Source organism: Ascaphus truei, unplaced genomic scaffold (genome assembly GCF_040206685.1).
Source record: "Ascaphus truei isolate aAscTru1 unplaced genomic scaffold, aAscTru1.hap1 HAP1_SCAFFOLD_620, whole genome shotgun sequence".
NCBI classification, from domain to species: domain Eukaryota; kingdom Metazoa; phylum Chordata; class Amphibia; order Anura; family Ascaphidae; genus Ascaphus; species Ascaphus truei.
The window spans coordinates 152,359-175,291 of record NW_027456953.1 but is presented as its reverse complement, the minus strand read 5'-3'; the positions used below and the strand labels follow the sequence as shown (position 1 = coordinate 175,291).

The 22,933-nt window shown below is 49.2% G+C and overlaps 1 protein-coding gene across 1 annotated transcript in view; it reads right to left on the bottom strand.

Moving 5' to 3' along the window:
- LOC142485660 (uncharacterized) overlaps positions 1-22,933 on the bottom strand; it is an 81,409-nt gene that overhangs the window by 5,349 nt on the left and 53,127 nt on the right. Inside the window, exons 15-23 of the mRNA XM_075584482.1 lie at positions 17,473-17,529; positions 13,393-13,414; positions 12,115-12,171; positions 11,630-11,720; positions 9,774-9,794; positions 6,350-6,386; positions 5,876-5,948; positions 5,516-5,585; positions 1,591-1,639 (exon numbers count right to left, since the gene is read on the bottom strand). Coding sequence (XP_075440597.1) covers positions 1,591-1,639; positions 5,516-5,585; positions 5,876-5,948; positions 6,350-6,386; positions 9,774-9,794; positions 11,630-11,720; positions 12,115-12,171; positions 13,393-13,414; positions 17,473-17,529 — 477 coding nt within the window. The remainder of the gene's footprint in view (positions 1-1,590; positions 1,640-5,515; positions 5,586-5,875; positions 5,949-6,349; positions 6,387-9,773; positions 9,795-11,629; positions 11,721-12,114; positions 12,172-13,392; positions 13,415-17,472; positions 17,530-22,933) is intronic.

Here is a 22,933-nt window from a genome sequence, read left to right as displayed (position 1 = left end):
ATTTACCCTATATATCTTAACTGCCCTAACTACACAGAAATAACTTATACTGCTTTCTTCCAGATCTGACTCAAGCTTCACCCGGGAGACATCGGAATCCCACCTAACCCAGAAGACAGGTAGGGAACACATCCCCTCCAATGTATAACATTGCGGGAATGAGGGTACATGGACATTGAGGGACTGCAAATCAGGTAAGATCCCAGGCGGGATTGCTGCTTTAGATATTGTGAAGCGGCGACGTCCAGACACTGGTTAAGGGGTTCGGGAAACTAGTCATTCACATCTGGCTTTTATTTGTACATCCGACACACACACACACACACACACACACACGTAACAAGGACTAATTGTAGTATAATGTAATACAATAAATACATTTATGTCAAAAACGAATGTTGTTCTTACTAGGAATTTATTAAATATTTTATTTATATATTTTATTTTAAAGCGGGGTTGGGGGCGGGACTAGGGGCGGAGTTGGGGGCGGGACTAGGGGCGGAGTTGGGGGCGGGACTAGGTGGCGAGTAGATTTTTTGGTTCGGCGAGTAGATTTTTGGGTGATTTGTCAAGCACTGTATATATATATGTATATAGGCAATACGACATTGAAACGAAATCAGAGGCAGCACTCCAATAGATAAGCAAGAAATATATTGTGAGTTACCAAGACACCATAACCGACGTTTCGGTCCGCAGACGGGACCTTTCTCAAGGTGATCCTTGCTTTATTATATATATATATATATATATATATATATATATATAATATATATTTATTAATACAATATTTTACCAGGAAGTAATACATTGAGAGTTACCTCTCGTTTTCAAGTATGTCCTGCTCATAGAGTTAAGACAAATAATACATGGTTACAAATACAGTTACATAAATGAACAGGGTATACATTATATACAAGACATTGCGTGCACAGTTAAAGAAAATATATATTATGAGCGTATGAAACAGTTACAGACCAGGTTAAAGTGTGAGACAGCCTTAGATTTGAAAGAACTTAAACTGGTGGTGGATGTGAGTGTCTCTGGTAGGTTGTTCCAGTTTTGGGGTGCACGGTAGGAGAAGGAGGAACGTCCGGATACTTTGTTGAGCCTTGGGACCATGAACAGTCTTTTGGAGTTTGATCTCAGATGATAAGTGCTGCATGTGATGGGGTGAGGAGCTTGTTCAGGTAGCTGGGTAGCTTGCCCATAAAAAATTTGAAGGCAAGACAGGAAAGGTGAACTTTGCGCCTAGACTCTAGTGTTGACCAATCTAGTTATTTGAGCATATCGCAGTGATGTGTGTTATAGTTGCATTGGAGAACAAAACGACAAATTGAATTGTAGAGGGTGTTAAGTTTGCTAAGGTGGATTTGAGGTGCTGAGCCATATACTATGTCTCCATAGTCAATAATATTTATACACACATATATTTATATATATATATATATATGTTTGTGTATAGCAGTATATACATTATACATTGTGTCCCCTTCACCTCCTCTTTGTCCCTGACATTAGATTGCCAGCTCAGTTGGCAAGTCCGTTTTGTATCAGTCAGTCACATTGTTGCCCCAGTGTGGTAATTACCTGACAGGCTTCTCTGCTTCAGGGGCGGTTCTGGGCTCCAGTCCGGGGGCTGGTAATCCACATTGCCATACATGTTACTACTATATGACATCGCAAAGCATAGTATATTTTATACTGTGTCTCATGTGGAGAGACAGACAGAGAGAGACAAGAGAGAGAAAACTATATATAATGTGTTTCTAAATATTAATATAGACAAATGATCGGTATTATAAATTAGTATATACAGTAAATACTGTATATATGTATAAAGAGGGAAAGAGAGACAGCATATACTGCTTGTGTGTGTGTGTGTGTGTGTGTGTGTGTATATATATATATCTGTCACTGACATTGTCCTATGAAAGAGGAAGAGAGATGGAGAGGGACAGCAGGAGATATTGGCATTATCACACAGGATGCAGAGGGAGGAAACGGTGTAATGTACCGAAAATACATATATACTGAATATATATATACATGTATACGCACACCAAAATAGAGGCCTAGTAGCAACTGTAGCTGGAAGTGTCTTGCACTCAATGTAAAGTGCTGCTTAGGACCTATGAAGCCATTATTACAGGCAGAAACAAAATGAGCATTTATTGAAATAGGTTAAAATTCTGGAGGCATACAGCTGTGCTCACAAAACCCTATTAACTAATAGAGTTTATAGAAACAAGGTATACCTCCTGAAGAAGCGTCATATGACGCGAAACGCGTAGAGGTGACGTCATCACGCAGTGGGGAGCGGACGTGACGACGGAAGCCCAGCCAGCTGCGGATACTCACCAGCCCTGCACGGGGTGTGTTTCTATTCATATGTAAGCAGGAACATCTTTTTGCACCCTGAATTTTTCCATCTATAGTTCTGAGGGGGTTGTGACTTGGGAATACTCCTTTAGTCCATAGACCGTGTGGGTCATAGATCTATCAGGATCTTTTTATTATATCATGTAACTAGCTGAGAGCCCCGGCGTTGCCCGGGATGTTTGTGGTGTGGGTGTGGCATTTGGGTGGGGAGTGGTCCACGCGGCCCATGGCGGTGGTAGTGCTGCTGTGGCTGTACTTATAGTGATTGTATCGGTGTGCTGATTTGGGAGGGTTTGTTGCTGATGTGGGGGTGCGGATGTGGGTGTGCCGATGGGGGAGTTGCGAAGGTGCCAATGTGTGGATGTTGATGGTGTTGATGGGGGCTGGGAATGGTGGGGAGCCGAGAATGCCAGTGTGCTGGGGGGGGCATGGGATACGGGTGTGCTGATGTGGTGGTGCTAGAGGATAGTGTGTGTGTGTGTATACGTGTGTGTGTGTTTGTGTGTATACATGTGTGTATACATGTTTGTGTGTGTGTGTGTGTATGTGTACGTGTGTGTGTATGTGTACGTGTGTGTGTATGTGTACGTGTGTGTGTATGTGTACGTGTGTGTGTATGTGTACGTGTGTGTGTATGTGTACGTGTGTGTGTATGTGTACGTGTACGTGTACGTGTACGTGTACGTACGTGTGTGTACATTTGTGTGTCTATACATGTGTTTGTGTGTGTGTACATGTTTGTGTGTGTGTATACACATGTGTGTGTATACACGTGTGTGTGTGTAAATGTGTGTGTGTGTAAATGTGTGTGTGTGTATACATGTGTGTGTGTATACATGTATACACACACACACACACACACATGTATACAAACACACATGTACACACACACAAATGTACACACACACACACACACACACACACACACACAAATGTACACACACATGTACACACACACACACACACACACACGTATGTATACACACACACACACATGTATACACACACACACACGTATATACACACACACACACACACACACACACACATGTATACACACACACACATGTATACACACACACACACATGTATACAGACACACACACACATGTATACAGACACACACATGTATACACACACACACACATGTATACACACATGTATACACACACACACACACACATGTATACAAACACACACATGTATACACACACACACACACGTGTGTGTATACATGTGTGTGTGTATACATGTGTGTGTATACATGATGTGTATGTATACGTGTGTGTGTGTGTATGTATACGTGTGTGTGTATGTATACGTGTGTGTGTGTGTGTGTGTGTGTGTATGTATACGTGTGTGTGTGTGTGTGTGTATGTATACGTGTGTGTGTGTGTATGTATACGTGTGTGTGTGTGTGTGTGTGTGTATGTATACGTGTGTGTGTGTGTATGTATAGTGTATGTATACGTGTGTGTGTGTGTGTGTGTGTGTATGTATACGTGTGTGTGTGTGTATGTATACGTGTGTGTGTGTGTGTGTGTATGTATACGTGTGTGCGCGTGTGCATGTCTACGTGCGCGTGTCTACGTGCGCGTGTGCACGTGCGCGTGCGTGTCTGCGCGCGCGTGTCTACGCGCGTGTGCGTGTCTACGCGCGTGTGCGTGTCTACGTGTGTCTACGTGTGTATGTATACGTGTGTGTACACGTGTGTGTATACGTGTGTCTACGTGTGTATGTATACGTGTGTGTGTGTGTATACGTGCACGTGTGTATACGTGCACGTGTGCGTGTCTACGTGCGCGTGTCTACGTGCGCGTGTGCGTGTCTACGTGCGCGTGTGCGTGTCTACGTGCGCGTGTGCGTGTCTACGTGCGCGTGTGCGTGTCTACGTGCGCGTGTCTACGTGCGCGTGTCTACATGCCGTGTCTACGTGCACGTGTGCACGTGCACGTGTGCGTGTCTACGTGCGTGTGCGTGTCTACGTGTGTGTCTACGTGCGTGTGCGTGTCTACGTGCGTGTGCGTGTGCGTGTCTACGTGCGTGTGCGTGTCTACGTGCGTGTGCGTGTCTACGTGCGTGTCTACGTGCTGGGTGAAGCGCCGGGCCGGGTGGGGTGAAGCGCCGGGCCGGGGGGGGTGAAAGATCCCTTCCCGTGCGGTTACTTACCTCGCACCGGGAAGGGCGGGGGGGGGGGGTGTGTCAAGGCCGGGCAGCCGTTAAGGAGGGTGGAGAGAGAGAGAGTGTGTGTGTGTGTGTCAGCCGTTAAGGAGGGTAGAGAGAGTGTGTGGGTGTGTGTGTGTGTGTGTGTGTGTTTGGCCCGCCCGTCACTCCGCCTCAGGCCTATGAGAGGTGTGCCTCCACCTCAGGCCAATGAGAGGTGTGCGGGGGCGGCCCAAGGGACCAATGAGATTTCCCCTAGGGACACCGGACATCCAGGCAGGCAGGCAGGCAGGCAGGCAGGCATACAGTGCTTTCACTAATATAGTATAAGATATATATGTGTGATTTTTTATGTAATATTGAGTCAATTTATAAAGTTTTTCAATTTTGACTGATGGTTTTCTCTTTTTTTGTGCACCCTTTCCAAACTATTCTGCACATTTTTAAAGTTCACAAAATCTTTTGCTGAATGTATCGGTAATAATTTGTGTGATAAAAAGCTGCCGCCACCGTGGCAAAGATCACTGAAATTAAGCCAACATGCACTTTTCTATCTCTACAATAATCTCCATATTTGAGAATATATGGAAATGTCTCCTCTCTGCTGGATTACACCTGCAGGTAGAATTGTAGGGAGAGATGGTAACAGGGGACAGAGATAGATGGAGAGAGACGAGGGTACTGTGACAGAATATTTACAGCATTGTAATTACCTAGTCCTCACTGAGGCTCTGCATCCTACAGTACTAGCTGCCCCGTTCCCGTGATGTGAGGGGAACAAGGTCTTGGTCTTGAAACCCGGGCCGGCAGAAGAATGCAAAAACCATCATAGACTGAGCCAAAGAGCTTACAGTTTACTCGCCACTAAGCAGTCCAGTTTATTAAGATGTAAAATCCAACCCTCTCATTAACCCTTACAAAATAAGCATCTTTTGTCCCCAAAGATACTGACCTAAACACTAGCACGTACCTTTAACTTTATGGTAAGCAGCTTCCTGCAGTACTGGCTGGTCCTGTCCTTTGATTTTATGGAACAGGACCTGCACCAAGTGAAGAAATATCATTAGTGGTAGGATATGGCTCTGCATTCACACTAACATGAATATTAGAACATGGGCGTCGCCTCTTTATAGATCATGGACTCTGAATACGAGAAGTCATTGTCAAACATATTTACGCCCCCACGAGAGTCAAGTGGCAGGGCGAGGGAGAAAGAAGGCGATTAAATATAACATTAGTCATTAGTTCAGTTTGGTCGTTTGTGGACATAACGATGCCTCTCTGGTACTGCTTTTAATCTGAAATGAGTTCCCGGGACACCCTTCCATACCTTCTCCAATGAATGACTGTGCTTCCTGCAGTACTTTCTGACCGACGTTCCAGATAAGGAGGAAGATGTCTCTCTAAAAGAAAGAAACACAAGATAAGCTATTTCCTACACATATATTGTCCCCAATTGTTTAATCTACGTCAAAATCATTGTGACGTCATGCGGTGTCCCCTTATAGCAATGTGTTGCTGCCACAATGTCAGGTGACGACATTTGACGTCACGAGGACACGATGAGGGACCCGACAGGAAGAGATGGCGAAAGTAGAAGGCAAGAGTTACAGATGCGCCGTGCTCTCCCCCTCCCCCCCCCCCACACACAACAATCACATTAAGACTTGTGGGGAAGAGACAGGTCCTCTTTAACCGCAGGGCTCGGTGCATTGGCACCGATAGCAACGACCAGCCCTGCTCTAGAGACTCCCAGACATCCACAAAAATCATGTTTTCTGGGAACTATGCGACTTTACTGTACCTAATATCTGCCGAGGCAGCTCCAGAGGCAGGAGCACCTGAAAAAGAAAAAAGGGTATTTAAATCAGCAAGAACTAGTGGTTACAGGAGGTCCAAGCAGAGATTCTGCAAAGTGTATGTATCAAGATAATGCTAATAGATGTAACATCAAAGTGTCTCTCTGCACCAGTTTTGCTACAGAATGAGAGAGTGAATGTGTGCGTGTGCGTGTGCGTGCGTGTGCGTTTCTTTATATATTTATTTATTTATAAAATATTTTACCATAATATATATATATATATATATATATATATATATATATATATACAGTGTTCGACAAATCACCCAAAAATCTACTCGCCCAACCAAAAAATCTACTCGCCACCTAGTCCCGCCCCCAACTCCGCCCCTAGTCCCACCCCCAACTCCGCCCCTAGTCCCGCCCCCAACCCCGCTTTAAAATAAAATATATAAATAAAATACATTTAATAAATTCCTAGTCAGAACAACATTCGTTTTTGACATAAATGTATTTATTGTATTACATTATACTACAATTAGTCGTGTGTGTGTGTGTGTGTGTGTGTCAATGTCGGATCTAGAAATAAAAGCCAGATGTGAATGACTAGTTTCCTGAACCCCTTAACCAGTGTCTGGACGTCGGCGCTTCACAGAGAGAGACAGAGAGAGACAGACAGACAGACACCCACACACACACAGAGAGCGGCACACCCACACAGAGAGAAAGAGAGACACACAGAGAAAGAGACACACAGAGAAAGAGAGAGAATGAGAGACACACACAGTGAGAGAATGAGAGACAAAGAGAGAGTGCGACAGAGAGAGGGAGACAGAGAGAGGGTGACAGAGAGAGGGTGACAGAGAGAGGGAGAGGGTGACAGAGAGAGGGAGAGGGTGACAGAGAGAGGGAGAGGGTGACAGAGAGAGGGAGAGGGTGACAGAGAGAGGGTGACAGAGAGAGGGAGAGGGCGACACAGGGAGAGGGTGGGTGACACAAGGAGAGGGTGGGTGACACAAGGAGAGGGTGGGTGACACAGGGAGAGGGTGACACAGGGACAGGGAGAGGGTGACACAGGGACAGGGAGAGGGTGACACAGGGACAGGGAGAGGGTGACACAGGGAGAGGGTGACACAGGGAGAGGGTGACACAGGGACAGGGTGACACAGGGACAGGGAGAGAGAGGGTGACACAGGGAGAGGGAGAGAGAGGGTGACACAGGGAGAGGGAGAGAGGGTGACACAGGGAGAGGGAGGGTGACACAGGGAGAGGGAGGGTGACACAGGGAGAGGGAGGGTGACACAGGGAGAGGGAGGGTGACACGGAGAGGGTGACACAGGGAGAGGGTGACACAGGGAGAGGGAGAGGGTGGGTGACACAGGGAGAGGGAGGGTGACACAGGGAGAGTGTGACACAGGGAGAGGGAGAGGGTGGGTGACAGGGAGAGGGAGGGTGACACAGGGAGAGGGAGGGTGACACAGGGAGAGGGAGGGTGACACAGGGAGAGGGAGGGTGACAGGGAGAGGGAGGGTGACAGGGAGGGTGACAGGGACAGGGAGGGTGACACGGAGAGGGAGAGGGTGACACAGAGACAGGGTGACACAAGGAGAGGGTGACACAGGGAGAGGGTGACACAGGGAGAGGGAGAGAGAGGGTGACACAGGGAGAGGGAGAGGGTGACACAGGGAGAGGGAGAGGGTGACACAGGGAGAGGGAGGGTGACACAGGGAGAGGGAGGGTGACACAGGGAGAGGGAGGGTGACACAGGGAGAGGGAGGGTGACGGAGGGAGAGGGAGGGTGATACGGAGAGGGAGGGTGACACGGAGAGGGTGACACACGGAGAGGGTGACACACGGAGAGGGTGACACACGGAGAGGGTGACACACGGAGAGGGTGACACACGGAGAGGGTGACACACGGAGAGGGTGACACACGGAGAGGGTGACACACGGAGAGGGTGACACACGGAGAGGGTGACACATGGAGAGGGTGACACAGGGAGAGGGAGAAGGTGACACAGGGAGAGGGAGGGAGAGAGAGGGTGACACAGGGAGAGGGAGACACGGGGAGAGGGTGACACAGGGAGAGGGTGACACAGGGAGAGGGTGACACAGGGAGAGGGAGAGAGGGTGACACACTCACAGACACCCACTCTCACTCAGACAAACTCACACACACACACAGTCTGTCACTCACACACACAAACACTCACCCGCAAGGCAGGGGGTCGCACATGGCAGCGGGGGCCTCCGCACGGCAGGAGGGCCTCTGCAAGGCAGGGGGTCGCACATGGCAGCGGGGCCTCCGCACGGCAGGAGGGCCTCTGCAAGGCAGGGGGGCCTCCGCACGGCAGGAGGGCCTCTGCAAGGGGCCGCGCCCCCTCCAGAGGGGGACGCCGACACCGCAGTATCCTGCTTAGACCGAGCAGGGTGAGGCTCCGGTGAGGGGATTTCCCCTGCTTAGAGCAGGCAGAGGCTCCGGTGAGGGGATTTCCGGGAGAGGCTCCGGTGAGGGGATTTCCCCTGCTTAGAGCAGGGTGAGGCTCCGGTGAGGGGATTTCCCCTGCTTAGAGCAGGGAGAGGCTCCGGTAGGGTATTTCCCCTGCTTAGAGCAGGGTGAGGCTCCGGTGAGGGGATTTCCCCTGCTTAGAGCAGGGAGAGGCTCCGGTGAGGGGATTTCCCCTGCTTAGAGCAGGGAGAGGCTCCGGTGAGGGGATTTCCCCTGCTTAGAGCAGGGAGAGGCACGGGTGAGGGGGGGGGGGGGGCACGGAGGCCGGGAGAGATTGAGGTGAGGGGGGGGGTGGATGGCCCGATGGGAGGGGGTGGTGGATGGCCCAATGGGAGGGGGTGGTGGATGGCCGATGCGAGGGGACGCGGATGGCCAGATGGGAGGGAGGGGGGGGGGGGGCGGATGGCCAGATGGGAGGGAGGGGGGGGGGGGGGCGGATGGCCAGATGGGAGGGAGGGGGGGGGGGGCGGATGTCCCGATGGGAGGGAGGGAGGGGGGGTGACAGATGGCCCTGCAGGGGCCTGAGGCAGACAGGCGTGGAAAGGGCTGGCTGGCGGAAGGGGGAGGAGTGGAAGAGCTGAGGAGGGGAAGTTGCTGAGAGGAGGAGCGAAGGCAGTGATCAGAGAGCCGGCTTTTTTTTTTTTTCTCCAGCGCGAGCGCGGGAAAAACAGCAGCGCGAGCGGCGGGAAATTTAAAAAATACACGTGTGCTGCTTGTGCCAATATTTACTCGCCCGGGGGTTAAATCCACCCGCCCCGGGCGAGTAAATGTATACAATTGTCGAACACTGTATATATATATATTAATGATATATAAATACTAATATATATAAGTGTGTATGCGGGTGCACAGCGCAGTGTGGCTCAAGTGTGTGTGTACATATCTGTGACAGAAGGTGTTAATCATGGTATTATTTACCTGCGCCTGCGCGGTGCTCGCCTGGAGGGAGGAAAGACAAATTGTTAGACACAGCACAACACAAAAACCACTTTTCTACATGTAACCTGCGTACATCCCCCAAACTGCATTGAACTCAAACACCGTATCTCTGCAGATAACGGTAAAGATGGGTGAATTTTTTTCCAGTTTGAATTTGTAGCGAAATTTATATTTCTTTGCAAATTACATTTTTTTGGACAAAGTCACTGCTCTCGCTCTATATAGTTATATATATATATATATATATATATTTTTTTTTTAATCTAATGTGCTTACACTCCATTAAAGGAAAGCAAATGTAAATTTGTATATAAATATATATAAAAAAACTCAAAATATGTTTGTCTGTGCGCGCTCTCATAGGCTGTCATTGGGAGAGAGAAAAAGAGAGAAAGAGAGAGGAAGATACATACATATATAATAAATATTTATATATATATATAAAAACAAATTCCTGAGGAAAAAAAAATGAATAGAGACATACAGTGGGTGGAATTTAGTATGTTTGTGCGGTTTTTGAACATTGTAGGTTTGCAAAGAATTATACTTTTGGTCTGAAAGTTCATGGCCCGCGACACATTCACTTTCCTACCCGACCCTCCATGCATGGCATTGGCAGTGGCAGCGAAGTAGAAGAAAAGACTGCTTATGTGGTCGAAACGTTGGCATTGTCATTACATTTACATTTTTGCAAGACCGTGTGCCTGGGTGCTTTCCTTCTACTTCGTGATCTCCCTGGGGTAGTACGGGATCTTCCCCATCTCCAAGAGCACCGGCAATTGATCTATATTGCTGCTATTACAGTGCGCCTGTGACCCTATGTGTTCATTGGCAGTGGCAGCTTCACTCTAAAGAACTTACTGTTCTGCTGCCTCCGGAGCTGCCCGATGGAACAGGGCTCTCATTGTACGGAGAGCCCGTCTAATGAGAGAGACCTCCTCCGCCTGCTTTGCCTCATCCACGTCGTACTCCTTCACCTCCTCCTCCTGCTGTTTCACCTCCTCCTCCTGATGTTTCACCTCCTCCTCCTGCTGTTTCACCTCCTCCTCCTGCTGTTTCACCTCCTCCTCCTGCTGTTTCACCTCCTCCTCCTGCTGTTTCACCTCCTCCTCCTGCTGTTTCACCTCCTCCTCCTGCTGTTTCACCTCCTCCCCCTGCTGTTTCACCTCCGCCCCCTGCTGTTTCACCTCCTCCTCCTGCTGTTTCACCTCCTCCCCCTGCTGTTTCACCTCCTCCCCCTGCTGTTTCACCTCCTCCCCCTGCTGTTTCACCTCCTCCCCCTGCTGTTTCACCTCCTCCCCCTGCTGTTTCACCTCCTCCCCCTGCTGTTTCACCTCCTCCCCCTGCTGTTTCACCTCCTCCCCCTGCTGTTTCACCTCCTCCCCCTGCTGTTTCACCTCCTCCTCCTGCTGTTTCATCTCCTCCTCCTGCTGTTTCACCTCCTCCTCCTGCTGTTTCACCTCCTCCCCCTGCTGTTTCACCTCCTCCCCCTGCTGTTTCACCTCCTCCTCCTGCTGTTTCACCTCCTCCTCCTGCTGTTTCACCTCCTCCCCCTGCTGTTTCACCTCCTCCCCCTGCTGTTTCACCTCCTCCCCCTGCTGTTTCACCTCCTCCTCCTGTTGTTTCACCTCCTCCCCCTGCTGTTTCACCTCGTCCTCCTGCTGTTTCACCTCCTCCCCCTGCTGTTTCACCTCCTCCTCCTGTTGTTGTTTCACCACCTCCTCCTGTTGTTTCACCTCCTCCTGCTGTTTCACCTCCCCCTGCTGTTTAACTTCCTCTCCCTGCTCCGTCACCTCCTCCCCCTGCTCCGTCACCTCCTCCCCCTGCTCCGTCACCTCCTCCTTCACCACCTTCTTCTGCACTTCCTCATCCGTGGACGACGACTCCTCTTCCACCTCATTGGTCGTCACCTCCTCCTCCCCCGAACTACAAAAGAAGCCCAAGACCAATGACAGTGAGTATTATAAATACTTGTAGTCTTCCAGTGCCCATGTTAGCTATCCCAGCAACGACTCCTTCTTTACTACCTCTACTTATATCTATCAGTGCCATTTCTCTAATGCCTCACGAGTCACATTCTCGCTTACCACTTGCCAGTAACATATACCTCCTGCCCGATGTCAGTCCTACTTTCCCCAGCCTTCTGTCAGAGCTAGGGGCCACCATCTTAAATATTGGGATTGCTGTCTTGCACACATCAGTTGCTCACACAGAGCCGGGTTGAAAGTCAGAAATCACTGAATTATGAGAGAATTAACAGAAGAGGTACAACCCTCACACAACACCTCAGATTTACAATCCTGTTGGGCTAAGTACTCACCCCCAGCTAGAAATAGGTGGTAATTTGGGGCGCCATTTTGGTCGAACAAATTTTTTGCTACAAGGAAAGAGAGACCCCCTGTGAGTCACCATAAACACACTGGCTGCTTTTGAAGCCCCTGCACAATACAGAATATGTGAATGGATGCTGCCATTGGCATACATTCATTGTATCTCGCTGTGTTTGGCTCTGAATCACAGTAGATTGTTAGGTCCCTGGTTCAACAAGTTTAATGTAGGAATGTTTCTGTTACACACATGAAAGGCAGTGAGAGTATGAAATATATTGCATCTGTGGTTCCTATATATGGGGGTGAAATAGATATATATTATATATATATATGAATATATATCTTAGAGAGAGCATATGGTAGCACACAATGAAAATAAGGCCTCAGCAGAGGCACGTGTATTTGCAGTCTGTAAGGATCCCAAGAGATCCAATATACCGGCACAGCACAAGAGATAATAACATAAAGTGGTCCAAAATACACACATATGCCCTGGAGACCGAAACGTTGGGTATATGTGTGCATTCTGAAGCCCAATAAACAACTTTTTTGTGGTTATCTTTTGTGCCGGTGTATTGAATCTCTAGGGATCCTTACAGAATATATAATGTATGTATGTATGTATGTATGTATGTATGTATGTATGTCTGAATGTATGTATGTATAGCAAATGGAAATATTCCTGTATGCTCATTTGCATGTCTTAGACAGGTCTGCACATATACATGCAAATGAGTATAAAGGAATATTTCCATTTGCTATATGCTTTGCTGTGGAGGGGTTTTGTCACTTTTTTTACCCACCATAACCTAACTAAGTATATATATATAAATAAATATACACACACACACACACACAAAGTTGGAACACAGCCGCTGCATCTCCTAGCGCCAATATCTTTGCTGCAATTGTTCCCAATGTACCCGAGTCTGTTACTTAGGGAGGCGCAATAAGAAGACGTAGGGAGGAGTTACAGGATAAACGTTTTTCTTGCACAGCGCTGACAGTGAATGCAGCAGCCTTCTTCATATACATTTTTGCAGCCCCGAGTCCCTGCCCCGTAGAGGTGTTTGGTGCCTGAGGCACAGGGAGATAAAGGGACATACCCCACGTCACAAGGAGCTGACTGACACCGGGATTATATGGTGGGTTTTTATCAAATTCTGCGTCTACGGTGCAGCTAAAAAAATCCATTATTCTTCTATTGCAATGCATCATTGCGACTGTACAAACTGCCGATAATAAAATGCATACTGTATTTAAATTACCTGTAGTATTTGTCATCCGTAGCTGAAAAGAAAAACAAAACATGTTTTAGAAGTCATATCCTTAGCAAATATCTGCAGGTGCCCAGCCACCGCCAAGGGGGAGAGAGAGCCAGTACTGCTGTCCAGGACCCCTTTCTGCAAGTCATTGAGCTACAGGACACAGACACAAGAGGCAATCCCTTCCTCACTGATGGGCACTGAGTGGGGGAGGCCTCAGACAGTGGTCTGCATGGCGGTAGTCAGGTCCAAGCAGAAGTACAATCCTAGACAGGCAAACACAGGAACAAAGGCAGAGCTCAAGCAGGAACAGAGTACTTTGCACAAGCAAAGACAGAAAGCAACTGCCTGGGTCAGAGGGTGGGGCCTCAGGAGAGAGGTGAGAGGGAAGGGACAGACCAGGGGGAGAAACAGACATGAAAAGGTGAAGAGATCTACAAAGGAAGAGAAAAAACCCAAAGGGAAAATAAAGTAGGAGAGAAATACATAAGAGGGAAAAGAAAGGTATGAGGGGTTGTGAAATAGAAAGAAAGCATGTGTGAGAAAAGAGATATGGGGGCGGGGGAAAGGGCTTTGTATTCTGAAAGCCAGGGTCATATGTGAGATGATTTAGCCCAGATAGTGTCAACTCGGCCCTCTTTTCCAAGCACAACAAGTCTGTTTCTTTTCTTTACTTTATTTGTGGAAAGCAGGTGAAAAACAGGAACATGTGTAGAGATGTAGGTGTTGGGATAATGTCTCTTTGTGGGTGCTTGGTAGTTAAAGGCAGTTGAAAAGATAATCCTACCATACAGGAGTTTACAGCAGTGCTCACTCATCCAGAGGTAATGGTGGAAAAGGAAGTGAGGGGCAAGGGTCACACTAAAATGGAGTGAGACTGCACTACTGTCAGCAAAAATACAGGGGAGAAAATGGGAAAGTCCATTAACTGGAGGACTGGAGATGTTGCCAGAGCAACCAGGGGTGCGACAGCTTGGAAGGAAAAAGGCTACTTAATGTATCCATTCCATCTGCACTAAGAGTAAACTGCAAGGAAAGTAAATCCACGTACAGCTAGCAAGCAGAACTGCCAAGGGAGAGGGGGGCTGAAGAGAAAAGGCAGACAGGGGTATTTCTGTTCCATGACACTTTGGGAGGGACAAAAAATATACATGAGGGGAAATGAATAAGATAAAAACATAAGGAGGATCAGAAAGAAATAATGATATAAAGTATATAATAAAATAAAGACATAGTGGAGAGGAGAGAGAAAGACGTGCTGGGGAGAGGAGAGAGACATGCTGGGGAGAAGAGAGAGAAAGATAAATGAAGGAACAAAGGGCACTGCGGATTTGAACAAAATAAACTCATTTATTGAGCCAACACGACGTTTCGACCTAAATGGTCTTTTTCAAGTGACAATGGCATGAAAAAGACCATTTAGGTCGAAACGTCGTGTTGGCTCAATAAATGAGTTTATTTTGTTCAAATCCGCAGTGCCCTTTGTTCCTTCATTTATCTGTCTTAGACTGATTGCAGGCTTTCGTGCAAACACTGGAGCACCGGTAATTGTATGTTTTTTCTATTTTTGAGGTGTGCAGCATCACTCTATCTGTTCTGGAGAGGAGAGAGAAAGACATGCTGGGGAGAGGAGAGAGAAAAACATGCTGGGGAGAGGAGAGAGAAAGACGTGCTGGGGGAGAGGAGAGAGAAAGACATGCGGGGGAGAGAAAGACATTCTGGGGGAGAGAAAGACATGCTGGGGAGAGAAGTGGGGGAGAGAAGGAAATGCTGGGGAGAGAAAGACATACTGGGGGGGGGGAGAGAAAGACATGCTGGGGGAGAGAAGGACATGCTGGGGAGAGAAGGACATGCTGGGGAGAGAAGGACATGCTGGGGAGAGAAGGACATGCTGGGGGAGAGAAGGACATACTGGGGGGGAGAGAAAGACATACTGGGGGGGAGAGAAAGACATGTTGGGGAAAGAAGGACATGCTGGGGGAGAGAAAAGGAAATGCTGGGGAGAGAAGGATATGCTGGGGGAGAGAAGGACACGCTGGGGAGAGAAGGACACGCTGGGGGAGAGAAGGACACGCTGGCGGAGAGAAGGACGTGCTGGGGAGAGAAGGACGTGCTGGGGAGAGAAGGACACGCTGGGGGAGAGAAGGACACGCTGGGGGAGAGAGAAAGACATGCTGGGGGAGAGAGAAAGACATGCTGGGGGAGAGAAGGACATGCTGGGGGAGATGCTGGGAAGAGAAGGACATGCTGGGGGAGAGAGAAAGACATGCTGGGGGAGAGAGAAAGACATGCTGGGGGAGAGAGAAAGACATGCTGGGGGAGATGCTGGGAAGAGAAGGACATGCTGGGGGAGAGAAAGACATGCTGGGGTAGAGAAGGACATGCTGGGGGAGAGAAGGACATGCTGGGGGAGAGAAGGACATGCTGGGGAGAGAAGGACATGCTGGGGAGAGAAGAACATGCTGGGAGAGAGAAGGACATGCTGGGGGAGAGAAGGACATGCTGGGGGAGAGAAGGACATGCTGGGGAGAGAAGGACATGCTGGGGGAGAGAAGGACATGCTGGGGAGAGAAGGACATCCTGGGGAGAGAAGGACATGCTGGGAGAGAGAAGGACATGCTGGGAGAGAGAAGGACATGCTGGGGGAGAGAAGGACATGCTGGGGGAGAGAAGGACATGCTGGGGGAGAGAAGGACATGCTGGGGGAGAGAAGGACATGCTGGGGGAGAGAAGGACATGCTGGGGGAGAGAAGGACATGCTGGAGGAGAGAGAAGGACATGCTGGGGGAGAGAAGGACATGCTGGGGGAGAGAAGGACATGCTGGGGGAGAGAAGGACATGCTGGGGGAGAGAAGGACATGCTGGGGGAGAGAAGGACATGCTGGGGGAGAGAAGGACATGCTGGGGGAGAGAAGGACATGCTGGGGGAGAGAAGGACATGCTGGGGGAGGGAGAAAGACATGCTGGGGGAGAGAGAAAGACATGCTGGGGGAGAGAAAGACATGCTGGGGTAGAGAAGGACATGCTGGGGGAGAGAAAGACATGCTGGGGTAGAGAAGGACATGCTGGGGTAGAGAAGGACATGCTGGGGTAGAGAAGGACATGCTGGAGAGAGAAGGACATGCTGGGGGAGAGAAGGACATGCTGGGGAGAGAAGGACATGCTGGGGAGAGAAGGACATGCTGGGAGAGAGAAGGACATGCTGGGAGAGAGAAAGACATGCTGGGGGAGAGAAGGACATGATGGGGGAGAGAAGGACATGCTGGGGGAGAGAAAGACATGCTGGGGGAGAGAAAGACATGCTGGGGGAGAGAAAGACATGCTGGGGGAGAGAAGGACATGCTGGGGAGAGAAAGACATGCTGGGGGGAGAAGGACATGCTGGAGAGAGAAGGACATGCTGGGGGAGAGAAGGAAATGCTGGGGGAGAGAAGGAAATGCTGGGGGAGAGAAGGACATGCTGGGGGAGAGAAGGACATGCTGGTGTGGGAGAGGAGAGAGAAAGTCATGCTGGTGTGGGAGAGGAGAGAGAAAGTCATGCTAAGAGAGAAGAGAGAGAAAGACATGCTGGGATAGAGGAGAAAGACAGACATGCTGGGGGAGAGCAGAAAGAAAGAAATGCTGGGGGAGAGGAGAGAGACATAATGGGGGAAGAGCTGATAGAAATAACTGCTAGAGGAGAGAGATGAAAGTTATTACGGGGAAGAGGTATAAGGGATCTGTCTGGATACCAAGATGGCAGACGGACCAGGTCATATATTGCCACACCTAAGATGGATGCTGACAGGAAGTCAGCCTCTCTCTGGCCCTTTATCGCCAGCAGCTGCTTGTGGTCTTTAAATAGCAGGCAGTTGCTCTCTGTATTTTCTTGTGCAAAGTACTCTGTTCCCCCTTGAGCGCTGCCTTTGTTTCTGTGATTGCCTGCCTGTGTTTGAACTTCTGCTTGTACCTGACTACCCCTGCCTGCCGCCTGACTCAACCCCAGAACTGGACCTGATTACCCCTTCCTGCCGCCTGTCTCGACCGCGGAACTGGACCTGACTACTCCTGCATCCCAGGCCCACATCAGTGTATTACTACCTACCTCTGCACTTCGACACGGCATCCGCTTTGCCCTTAGCAGAGGGGACAGAAGGAGATGCTGGCGGAGGAAAGAGAAAGATGTTAGGGGGATAAAGACATGCTAGGATGAAAAGAGAGACATAAAGGGGGGAAAAGCCGTATGAGGGGGAAGGGACGGAGAAATACATTGCAAGAAAGGGATAGATAAGGGGGAGGGGTGGGGAATAAATTGTGAAACGCATTAGGGGAAGGGAAAGAAGGAAAATATTTTACATTAGATTAAGTAGAACAATACGCATAGATTAATAGTGGAGAGAGTGGGCTACTGTAGCTTAAAGTAAAACACCTTTCTTGGAGATCCATTTTTCCCCCCCAGTTAACGTCACCTCCTCCTCCACCTTCTCCTCCTCCGAACTACAAAAGAAGCCCAAGACCAATGACAGTGAGTATTATAAATACTTGTAGTCTTCCAGTGCCCATGTTAGCTAACCCAGCAACTACTCCTACTTTACTACCTCTACTTATATCTATCAGTGCCATTTCTCTAATGCCTCACGAGTCACATTCTCGCTTACCACTTGCCAGTAACATATACCTCCTGCCCGATGCCAGTCCTACTTTCCCCAGCCTTCTGTCAGAGCTAGGGGCCACCCTCTTAAATATTGGGATTGCCATCTTGCACACATCAGTTGCTCACACAGAGCCGGGTTGAAAGTCAGAAATCACTGAATTATGAGAGAATTAACAGAAGAGGTACAACCCTCACACAACACCTCAGATTTACAATCCTGTTGGGCTAAGTACTCACCCCCAGCTAGAAATAGGTGGTAATTTGGGGCGCCATATTGGTCGAACAAATTTTTTGCTACAAGGAAAGAGAGACCCCCTGTGAGTCACCATAATCACACTGGCTGCTTTTGAAGCCCCTGCACAATACAGAATATGTGAATGGATGCTGCCATTGGCATACATTCATTGTATCTCGCTGTGTTTGGCTCTGAATCACAGTAGATTGTTAGGTCCCTGGTTCAACAAGTTTAATGTAGGAATGTTTCTGTTACACACATGAAAGGCAGTGAGAGTATGAAATATATTGCATCTGTGGTTCCTATATATGGGGGTGAAATAGATATATATTATATATATATATATATATATATATATATATATATATAAATATATATCTTAGAGAGAGAATATGGTTGCACACAATGAAAATAAGGCCTCAGCAGAGGCACGTGTATTTGCAGTCTGTAAGGATCCCAAGAGATCCAATATACCGGCACAGCACAAGAGATAATAACATAAAGTGGTCCAAAATACACACATATGCCCTGGAGACCGAAACGTTGGGTATATGTGTGCATTCTGAAGCCCAATAAACAACTTTTTGTGGTTATCTTTTGTGCCGGTGTATTGAATCTCTAGGGATCCTTACAGAATATATAATGTATGTATGTATGTATGTATGTATGTCTGTATGTATGTATAGCAAATGGAAATATTCCTGTTTGCTCATTTGCATGTCTTAGACAGGTCTGCACATATACATGCAAATGAGTGTAAAGGAATATTTCCATTTGCTATATGCTTTGCTGTGGAGGGTTTTTGTCACTTTTTTTACCCACCATAACTTAACTAAGTATATATATATATATATATATAAATAAATATACACACACACAAAGTTGGAACACAGCCGCTGCATCTCCTAGCGCCAATATCTTTGCTGCAATTGTTCCCAATGTACCCGAGTCTGTTACTTAGGGAGGCGCAATAAGAAGACGTAGGGAGGAGTTACAGGATAAACGTTTTTCTTGCACAGCGCTGACAGTGAATGCAGCAGCCTTGTGCATATACATTTTTGCAGCCCCGAGTCCCTGCCCCGTAGAGGTGTTTGGTGCCTGAGGCACAGGGAGATAAAGGGACATACCCCACGTCACAAGGAGCTGACTGACACCGGGATTATATGGTGGGTTTTTATCAAGTTCTGCGTCTACGGTGCAGCTAAAAAAATCCATTCTTCTATTGCAATGCATCATTGCGACTGTACAAACTGCCGATAATAAAATGCATGCTGTATTTAAATTACCTGTAATATTTGTCATCCGTAGCTGAAAAGAAAAACAAAACATGTTTTAGAAGTCATTTCCTTAGCAAATATCTGCAGGTGCCCAGCCACCGCCAAGGGGGGGACAGACAGTACTGCTGTCCTGGACCCCTTTCTGCAAGTCATTGAGCTACAGGACACAGACACAAGAGGCAATCCCTTCCTCACTGATGGGCACTGAGTGGGGGAGGCCTCAGACAGTGGTCTGGGTGGCGGTAGTCAGGTCCAAGCAGAAGTACAATCCTAGACAGGCAATCATAGGAACAAAGGCAGAGCTCAAGCAGGAACAGAGTACTTTGCACAAGCAAAGACAGAAAGCAACTGCCTGGGTCACAGGGTGGGGCCTCAGGAGAGAGGTGAGAGGGAGGGGACAGACCTGGGGGAGAAACAAACATGAAAGGTGAAGAGATCTACAAAGGAAGAGAAAAAACCCAAAGGGAAAATAAAGTAGGAGAGAAATACATAAGAGGGTAAAGAAAGGTATGAGGGGTTGTGAAATAGAAAGAAAGCATGTGAGAGAGAAGAAATATGGGGGCGGGGGAAAGAGGCTTTGGGAGGAACAAAAAATATACATGAGGGGAAATGAATAAGATAAAAACATAAGGAGGATCAGATAGAAATAATGATATAAAGTATATAATAAAATAAAGACATAGTGGAGAGGAGAGAGAAAGACGTGCTGGGGAGAGGAGAGAGAAAGACATGCAGGGGAGAGAGAAAAACATGCTGGGGAGAGGAGAGAGAAAAACGTGCTGAGGAGAGAGAAAAACATGCTGGGGGAGAGAAGTGGGGGAGAGAAGGAAATGCTGGGGGGGAGAGAAAGACATGTTGGGGAGAGAAGGACATGCTGGGGAGAGAAGGACACGCTGGGGGAGAGAAGGACACGCTGGGGGAGAGAAGGACACGCTGGGGGAGAGAAGGACACGCTGGGGGAGAGAAGAACACGCTGGGGGAGAGAAGAACACGCTGGGGGAGAGAAGAACACGCTGGGGGAGAGAAGAACACGCTGGGGGAGAGAAGGACACGCTGGGGGAGAGAAGGACACGCTGGGGAGAGAAGGACATGCTGGGGAGAGAAGGACATGCTGGGGGACAGAAGGACAAGGACATGCTGGGGGACAGAAGGACATGCTGGGGAGGAAAGGACATGCTGGGGGAGAGAAGGACATGCTGGGGGAGAGAAGGACATGCTGGGGAGAGAAGGACATGCAGGGGAGAGAAGGACATGCTGGGGAGAGAAGGACATGCTGGGGAGAGAAGGACATGCTGGGGAGAGAAGGACATGCTGGGGAGAGAAGGACATGCTGGGGAGAGAAGGACATGCTGGGGAGAGAAGGACATGCTGGGGAGAGAAGGACATGCTGGGGAGAGAAGGACATGCTGAAGAGAGAAGGACATGCTGGGGGAGAGGAAGAAATGCTGGGGGAGAGAAGGACATGCTGGGGAGAGAAGGACATGCTGAAGAGAGAAGGACATGCTGGGGGAGAAAATGACATGCTGGGGGAGAAAAGGACATGCTGGGGGAGAAAAGGACATGCTGGGGGAGAGAAGGACATGCTAGGGGAGAGAAGGACATGCTAGGGGAGAGAAGGACATGCTGGGGGAGAGAAGGACATGCTGGGGGAGAGAGAAAGACATGCTGGGGTAGAGAGAAAGACATGCTGGGGGAGAGAAGGTCATGCTGGGGAGAGAATGACATGCTGGGGGAGAGAAAGGCATGCTGGGGGAGAGAAGGACATGCTGGGGGAGAAGACATGCTGGGGAGAGAAGGACATGCTGGGGGAGAGAGAAAGACATGCTGGGGGAGAGAAGGACATGCTGGGTGAGAGAAAGACATGCTGGGGTAGAGAAGGACATGCTGGGGGAGAGAAGGACATGCTGGGGGAGAGAAGGACATGCTGGGGAGAGAAGGACATGCTGGGGAGAGAAGGACATGCTGGGGAGAGAAGGAGATGCTGGGTGAGAGAAGGACATGCTGGGGGAGAGAAGGACATGCTGGGGGAGAGAAGGACATGCTGGGGGAGATGCTGGGGAGAGAAGGACATGCTGGGGAGGAAAGGACATGCTGGGGGAGAGAAGGACATGCTGGGGGAGAGAAGGACATGCTGGGGGAGAGAAGGACATGCTGGGGGAGAGAAGGACATGCTGGGGGAGAGAAGGACATGCTGGGGAGAGAAGGACATGCTGGGGAGAGAAGGACATGCTGGGGAGAGAAGGACATGCTGGGGAGAGAAGGACATGCTGGGGAGAGAAGGACATGCTGGGGAGAGAAGGACATGCTGGGGAGAGAAGGACATGCTGGGGAGAGAAGGACATGCTGGGGAGAGAAGGACATGCTGGGGAGAGAAGGACATGCTGGGGAGAGAAGGACATGCTGGGGAGAGAAGGACATGCTGGGGAGAGAAGGACATGCTGGGGTAGAGAAGGACATGCTGAAGAGAGAAGGACATGCTGGGGGAGAGGAAGAAATGCTGGGGGAGAGAAGGACATGATGGGGGAGAGAAGGACATGCTGGGGAGAGAAGGACATGCTGAAGAGAGAAGGACATGCTGGGGGAGAAAATGACATGCTGGGGGAGAAAAGGACATGCTGGGGGAGAGAAGGACATGCTAGGGGAGAGAAGGACATGCTGGGGGAGAGGACATGCTGGGGTAGAGAGAAAAACATGCTGGGGTAGAGAGAAAGACATGCTGGGGGAGAGAAGGTCATGCTGAGGAGAGAATGACATGCTGGGGGAGAGAAAGGCATGCTGGGGGAGAGAAGGACATGCTGGGGGAGAAGACATGCTGGGGGAGAGAGAAAGACATGCTGGGGGAGAGAGAAAGACATGCTGGGGGAGAGAAGGACATGCTGGGTGAGAGAAAGACATGCTGGGGTAGAGAAGGACATGCTGGGGGAGAGAAGGACATGCTGGGGAGAGAAGGACATGCTGGGGAGAGAAGGACATGCTGGGGAGAGAAGGACATGCTGGGGGAGAGAAGGACATGCTGGGGGAGAGAAGGACATGCTGGGGGAGATGCTGGGGAGAGAAGGACATGCTGGGGAGAGAATGACATGCTGGAGAGAGAAGGACATGCTGGGGGAGAGAATGACATGCTGGGGGAGAGAAGGACATGCTGGGGGAGAGAAAGACATGCTGGGGGAGAGAAAGACATGCTGGGGGAGAGAAAGACATGCTGGGTGAGAGAAAGACATGCTGGGGTAGAGAAGGACATGCTGGGGAGAGAAAGACATGCTGGGGGAGAGAAGGACATGCTGGGGGAGAGAAGGACATGCTGGGGGAGAGAAGGACATGCTGGGGAGAGAAGGACATGCTGGGGAGAGAAGGACATGCTGGGGGAGAGAAGGACATGCTGGGGAGAGAAGGAGATGCT